Raw genomic sequence first — 8169 nt, 5'->3', positions numbered from 1 at the left:
GCATGCCAATTTTCAAGTCAATCGGACTAACGGTTAAGTAGTTATAGCCATTTTCATGTTTTTTTCCTGTTATAGCGTCACCAAATGGCCAATCGATGCAATTTTTTTCACGTGACCAAAGATTGAGCCCATACACACGTGTTCAAAGTCACGGCAATACCATGGTACTGAATGATTACCATATTCATACCATGCTATTGAAATGATGCTGAAAGAAGAGAATATCATGGTGCAAAAATAAAACATGGTATTACCACAGTACCATGTACAAAAACATGGTAGCATAGTTTTTGTACTAACATAATACTTTTTTGTTAGTGTCAACAAACAAATATTGAGGTCAAATTCAAAAGAAACATAAATTTAGCTTCTTCTGTTGGGATGTCAAAGTACACGTTACTTCAAAAAAGACCATAGTACTAATATGGTAAATGTCAAACAAACAACCAAAAAACACCATGTAGAGATGTCAATTTACCATTTATGTTGTTGGACTTACGGAAAGCTCCCATATAAAATGTGCTGTGGTGGTACCATGATATTACCATGATATTTCTTAAAAGTACTTTCAATAATATTATGTCCAAAAACCATGTCAGTAGCATGGTAGTTTAAGGTACTTTTTAAGTCATGGCAATATATGATACTGATTGATTACCATATCCATATACCATGACACTAAAATGATACCAAAAGATACTTCAGAGAATATCATGGTATTACTGCAGTACTTTGTGTGTAAGGAAAAATCGCATTCCCAACCTCAGTGCCAATGCAGTGAGTCTTAGATACACATCTCTTGGCTGCCGGCCGCAGGCTCTTAGCACTAAGCTAATAGGAGCGTTCCTTTTATCCTGATGCAGGAACCCGATACTGCGGCTGAAATGTGGGGCACGAGCAGCCTGCGCTGTTCTGTCAACCAAAACACCTGGCATCACCCTTGAACTGCCCATGCCAGCCGGTCAGCTGAGGAAGGTCATTAGCTGTGTGTGTGTATATGGAGTACTATAGATCTAAATTAAGCTTCATGTCATTCTAAAGGAGTAAGATTTGCTTGACCTTTGCTTCTGATACAGCAAAATGTAAATACGCATACATCATTGATGATCTATTTAATTTTAAGTGAAGAACTATCTTCTTCATCAACAATCAATAGTATGAAGATCACGGTTAAAATGACTTTGGCTGATGTCACCTCAGTCATGTGTGCTGTTGGTAATGTTAGCCGTTTAGTCATTGTTTTAGACTTCTTTTCTTGGTAACGTAGGGTTTCTAAAGCCCTGGGTATGCTTACTTATACTTACGTATAAGTTTACGCGCACAGTTGAACGAACAGCCTTGCAAAGTATACTTCACTTGACTAGTACGCGTACACAGGTGTTCAAGGCATGCACAGTTTTGAGCAATCTCTCGCCATGAGTTACAACCCATCTTTGTATTCTTTCATGCTAGAGTTGTACAAATGAGGGTACTTTCTAACCTCTTTGCACAATAATTCGTCGATGTAGGCCTCCATTATCGCTGTAGCTTGCATGCGTTCCGGTCTGTTCTGTTTATGCAAGTTTTCTTCGACTACCTTGTGAATCGACACCCCCAGGGCACTGTTGCCACCTTGTGGATAAACTAATTACTGCAAAAAAAAATTAAATGCACATGTGCGACCTGCGCATACAAGTACGCACAGTTACAAAAATCCGGCAGTGAGCGTACAGTATGCACATACTCTTCTGATGACGAAATTCGGGTCATGCGCACTGTACGCTGACACTAGCGTATGCGTAAAAAGTGAACTATACTTTGGGTTAAACATCTAATATATAATATAATGTATGTATAACTGAACTTGAACTTCTGTCTCCACATCCAGGTCCAAAAGCCTCTTTGAAAGTAGATTTTGGTGTAGGGATGCACCGATATGAAAATTTTTGGCCGATACCGATAACCGATAATTCTTTATATGTGAAAGCCGATAACCGATATATTGGCCAATAAATCTAAATCCAAATTTTTATATAATTTTTGAGAGCCTGATTACAAAAACAAAAGTCTCACCATTAAAAGTCATGTCACAAGCACACAATTATAATGTTCTTATATCATTTTATGTATCATATATGACAGACTTTCGCTGCACATTGTTCTGAAGTGATTCCAATCATATTTCAAGCAATTCAAAACTATCATGGTGAACAGTGTGCATTTGAAGTGTCTCACCTGGTGGAAATAATCCATTATTTATCGGCTTTAATATATCTCCCAAATTTTCTTATCGGGCCGATAATGATAAAAATGAACATACAGGTGCTGGTCATATAATTAGAATATCATCAAAAAGTTAATTTATTTCACCAATTCCATTCAAAAAGTGAAACTTGTATATTATATTCATTCATTACACACAGACTGATATATTTCAAATGTTTATTTCTTTTAATTTTGATGATTATAACTGACAACTAAGGAAAATCCCAAATTCAGTATCTCAGAAAATTAGAATATTGTGAAAAGGTTCAATATTGAAGACACCTGGTGCCACACTCTAATCAGCTAGTTAACTCAAAACACCTGCAAAGGCCTTTAAATGGTCTCTCAGTCTAGTTCTGTAGGCTACACAATCATGGGGAAGACTGCTGACTTGACAGTTGTCCAAAAGACGACCATTGACACCTTGCACAAGGAGGGCAAGACACAAAAGTTCATTGCAAAAGAGGCTGGCTGTTCACAGAGCTCTGTGTCCAAGCACATTAATAGAGAGGCGAAGGGAAGGAAAAGATGTGGTAGAAAAAAGTGTACAAGCAATAGGGATAACCGCACCCTGGAAAGGATTGTGAAACAAAACCCATTCAAAAATGTGGGGGAGATTCACAAAGAGTGGACTGCAGCTGGAGTCAGTGCTTCAAGAACCACTACGCACAGACGTATGCAAGACATGGGTTTCAGCTGTCGCATTCCTTGTGTCAAGCCACTCTTGAACAACAGACAAGCGTCTCGCCCGGGCTAAAGACAAAAAGGACTGGACTGCTGCTGAGTGGTCCAAAGTTATGTTCTCTGATGAAAGTAAATTTTGCATTTCCTTTGGAAATCAGGGTCCCAGAGTCTGGAGGAAGAGAGGAGAGGCACACAATCCACGTTGCTTGAGGTCCAGTGTAAAGTTTCCACAGTCAGTGATGGTTTGGGATGCCATGTCATCTGCTGGTGTTGGTCCACTGTGTTTTCTGAGGTCCAAGGTCAACGCAGTCGTATACCAGGAAGTTTTAGAGCACTTCATGCTTCCTGCTGCTGACCAACTTTATGGAGATGCAGATTTCATTTTCCAACAGGACTTGGCACCTGCACACAGTGCCAAAGCTACCAGTACCTGGTTTAAGGACCATGGTATCCCTGTTCTTAATTGGCCAGCAAACTTGCCTGACCTTAACCCCATAGAAAATCTATGGGGTATTGTGAAGAGGAAGATGCGATATGCCAGACCCAACAATGCAGAACAGCTGAAGGCCACTATCAGAGCAACCTGGGCTCTTATAACACCTGAGCAGTGCCACAGACTGATCGACTCCATGCCACGCAGCATTGCTGCAGTAATTCAGGCAAAAGGAGCCCCAACTAAGTATTGAGTGCTGTACATGCTCATACTTTTCATGTTCATACTTTTTAGTTGGCCAAGATTTCTAAAAATCCTTTCTTTGTATTGGTCTTAAGTAATATTCTAATTTTCTGAGATACTGAATTTGGGATTTTCCTAGTTGTCAGTTATAATCATCAAAATTAAAAGAAATAAACATTTGAAATATATCAGTCTGTGTGTAATGAATGAATATAATATACAAGTTTCACTTTTTGAATAGAATTAGTGAAATAAATCAACTTTTTGATGATATTCTAATTATATGACCAGCACCTGTATATTGGCCGATACCGATATGGTGGCCGATATATCATGCATCCCTATGTTGATGGTGTTTTAATCCATGGTAAACCCTCTCTCTCTCTCAGTGTGTGTGTGTAGAATTTGATAATTTACTGTATGAATCTGCAGGCCAAACTCAAAGAAATTATGGGAGTCTGAACTGAAACAGATGGAAGAACAGTTAGATGTTTGGGTGTTAGCAAAACATTGACATTCCTGCTTGTTTATAGAATACATGCTGAAGATTGAACAGTATGTGCACAGAGTCAGAATTGCACAAGGATTGGAGATGTTCAGCAAACTACTATTTCAGTTACACCAGATTTATGAGTTAAAAGCAGGACGGATGTCTTGGAGTGTGTTCGCTGTAAAACAGGTGTGCTCTTAGCAATTACATGAAGCAGTCCTGACTGAAGGCACTTACATGCAATATTTAAGGCAGGTGAAGGGCAGGTCAGCGCTTTCTTCAGCCAAACACCCTGGCTGGTCCGTTCTGAGGCTTCACTGATAACGTCTCGCTGGAGACTCTTATAATGGCGGCATAATGAAATGAGCAAAATCCACTCAACTGGCAAGACCAGCACAGATACGAGACTTGCTAATGAAAGGAGAGGACATAATTGAAATAAACGGGTGATGACTGTGAAGGACAAGAACACTGAGGGATGAAATGTGCATTTCATTTTCATAGTGAGGTCATCGAGGGCTTCGAGGCCATTAAGAGGTGGCCTATTGGGAATGGTACATGAGTCTTAGAAGTATATTAAATTTGTTGTAGTGAGAGGTCCAATACTTCAAAAATAATAGTCAGCAGAATAAAGGGGCCGTAAGTATACTTTTGTAGTTTTTAATGTACTATTAAAAGAAAAAAAAAATGTATTAGGACTGTAAATTGTATTAGGCTGTATGTGTATTAGGGCTGTCGATTTAAAACGTTAATTAATTTCGGCATGGGATTGCGCTTTTTTTATTAATTCCCGCAGATTTTGTTCTCACACCCAAAGTGCGGCACATAAATCCTCCTCTCAGTATTAAATTGAGTTCTTTTTCAACGCGTATTGCGCTTAAACAGTCAAATACACACAAAATAATGTTAAAATGCCGGTCTTGGTGAGTATTCATGTAAACACAGTCAGTTATGTTTTAAGTGAACGTAAACAGTTGAGAAAGAAAACGCATGTGTAACAGTATAACAGACGCCTTAAAAACTCACTGCAGCTCATGATATCCACGCAAGGTGGTCCTCTCCATAAATAATGAAGATTAAACGGATATCATCACTCAATAGATACAGTTCTTTCTCTCTTTTCATATTTGATCGACCTTTTGTTGCTTTCACAATGCATTTATTCCCACCTAACATCTCTCTCTCTCTCCTCATCCACGGGTTAATTAAACTGAAATTATCTCCACATAAATGCAAACACTTTAATGCCAAATTTCTTAATCAGCAAGATTTCCAAATAGGTCCATTAGACCCTAATAACTTCAGCGCAGCCCTCCGTAGCTTAATTGGTAGAGGATGAATTAGTACTAATCAGCTGGAGTAATTATCAGTAATGTTAGATAAGTATGTTCACTCAGTCATCATTATGAATTTGAAGCTATAGGACTGTACAAACACAATGAACACGAAACCGCTTCACCGAGGGATGTCAAAACTGAGGTCATCATCATCAGTCATAAACCAAAACACCATTTTATTTACAAAAAACATACAATATTTGATTTAAAATAAAAAACAATAAAAGTACCAAAATGTCGTAACCATTCTTAACTGATGTCATAACCATTTTATTTACTGCAAAATTTAGCACTATAACATCTAGATTCATTTTCAGTTATGGCGTATGTATAGTGGCAACACACATTTCTTTCCATTTAATACAACATTTGCCCAGCTTTAAAAATAAAAACCACACAGTAATAATAAGGTATCAAAACAACAAAACATTGTGTTGTCATCCATGTTATTTGATTTCACAAGTTATGCAGACCAGCATCTTGATTTTTATAAAAATATAAGGGGGAAAAAAAATGACAAATAAAGGCTAAATAAGAAAAATTGCACAATATTTTATCTCTTTTGTTAAGTTTCATAATAAATTGACAACAGCTGTTAATAAAGAAAAACAAGTATAAAAAGATTAAATTAAAAGTAAAATAAAAAATAAACACAAAGATAGATTTTCCATAAAAATTGAATGAAAAATGTGATATAAAAACATTATAGAAATAAACTTTTCAGTGACAAGACAGACTTAAGATTGAACACCAACTGAATAGCCATAGTTGATAGAGTAGCATATGTGTACAAGATAAAAAACTTCATGTATTCTGCATGTTCCCAGTATCTCCACTTTCAATCTGACCATTTTACTGCAAACCACTCAGGCATTAAATGTGCAAAAACTGAACAAAAAGCAGGTGCAAAAAGTTGGTTCTTGTTTTGACTGGTAATGTGTCTTCTAACTATAATAAACAGATAATTTTACAAACCAAGGACATCAGGAAAGTCTTGCTTTTAAAGCACTGATACAACAACAACAAAAGCTCTGTGAATAGAGAGTTGAACTGCACCTAGGGGGCAGCGTTTCACATCGCAGCACTTCGATAAAGCTGCTGAAATGGAAAAACAAATGCCTGGAATGTTAAAATCGCAAACCTAAGATAATAGGAGAGATGTGACGAAAGTCAAAACAGTTGTTGGAGACTTTGATATCGGATCAGACATTTGTGTAACCTCGCCCGTTTCCTTGTTTTTGGGTCTCAGAATAGTTTTACAAAAATGAATCAAGGAGAGAGGTGATTGAAAGAGAGTATTACCCTTAAAACATTGCACAGAAGAACACTTTAGGATTGATTCATAGAAATAAAAAACACAAAATGTTAATGTAGGAGTTTTGTAGGGTGACAAGGTTACTGCCAAGGCAATAAAATGCAATAAAAATCTAAAAAATATATACCTATATGTATTTCTTCAACCACCAAATAAGTAAACTGATGGCAAATTTCTTCACATTTAAAAACTTCTCACCAGAGCTAGCATAAGGCACCCAACATATAAACAAACAACACTCAATCTGACATTTTAGGATAATTAGAGACTACCAAAGATGTCATCAACAAAACGAAAGGTACAACTAGGGGTTAAATGGCCATACTAACCTCAGCGGACCGTCATATACACATTTGTGTGGTGTCATGAATTAAATACATGCAAAGCGTACATATATACAAACCCTAAATGCTTCTTAAAGCTGTACAATTCAAACTTAACTGACTGTGGTGTAAAATGGAGTTGATGTCCAGAACTGAGTAATACTCACATCCCATCATGCTAATTAAGAGGAAAAATGGCTTACATCCAAAAAACAAATCACAAAGTTTACTTAACTAGTTCACTTTGGAGTAATCGATGGCTACGTCAAGCCAATTTTATTTGCTTTTTCTTCTCATAAGTCTAAGAAAACTAATTAGATTGTTCCTTCTGTGTCTCCTTAAATAAACAAAATTACCTGCTTCATAAAACCTCTTGCCCTTTCAGCACAAACCTACTTCCTCCTCCTCCTCCTCTAGACAGCTCCGATTGGGTTTTTCTGCCGGGGGTCTTGATATTGTTCATCTCCGTATGGCCCATAGCGATCAGGACTTGGCGTCCGATAGTTCCCCTGGTTTAGCGTTTCATAACGCGGTGGTCCTCTGGCACCTGGGTTCGATGAGGGAGGGACATCCTGCCTTATGGGACCCCTCTGTTGCACTGGAGGTGAAGGGTAGTCACTGCCCGTGGCCTCCATGGGTCTGGGTACGGGCAACCGTGGAGAGCGTGAAGGGTAGTTGTCTCGATGGGTCTCGTAGATGGGGTTTGAGTAATGGACGAGGTCTCTCTGGCTGGACCAGTTCTGGTTCGGGTAGTCCTCCACGGGCATCCTCCTGGAAAACCAAGACCATGGTTAAATATATCCGCCAGCAGCAATTAACGCGGTTCAAGAGCTTTAAGGCCTTTAAGCACATGCATAAAAAAGGTATTATGTTTTATTTGGCAAGCCTGTAACCACCTAGATCAAAGATGGAAAAGACCATTTATGGACAAAACAGGCAATTTACTAAGGAAATATATGTTTTAAAGCTTTTTAAGAACCTAGGAATACATGAAATACCTCCAAAATACCCCAAAATTTCACAGAGTGACAATCAAATCTGAGACGTATGTTTTGTTCATCTTGGCCCAAGGATTCCAATCATATAAGACACTTGAGACT

The 8169-nt window shown here is 38.0% G+C and overlaps 1 protein-coding gene across 2 annotated transcripts in view; it reads right to left on the bottom strand.

Annotated features, from left to right (window-relative positions):
• Positions 1-5583: 5583 nt before the first annotated feature.
• The window catches only part of pard3ba (par-3 family cell polarity regulator beta a), a 166673-nt gene continuing 164087 nt past the window's right edge, over positions 5584-8169 (bottom strand). For both annotated transcript variants that reach the window (XM_051897448.1, XM_051897457.1), the window contains one exon: positions 5584-7840. In XM_051897448.1, the coding sequence (XP_051753408.1) occupies positions 7483-7840 (358 nt within the window). In that variant the 3' untranslated portion in view covers positions 5584-7482. The remainder of the gene's footprint in view (positions 7841-8169) is intronic.

Source organism: Ctenopharyngodon idella, chromosome 1 (genome assembly GCF_019924925.1).
Source record: "Ctenopharyngodon idella isolate HZGC_01 chromosome 1, HZGC01, whole genome shotgun sequence".
Classification (NCBI taxonomy): Eukaryota; Metazoa; Chordata; class Actinopteri; order Cypriniformes; family Xenocyprididae; genus Ctenopharyngodon; species Ctenopharyngodon idella.
The sequence above is the reverse complement of the archived record's forward strand: the minus strand, read 5'-3'. Positions and strand labels throughout refer to the sequence as shown.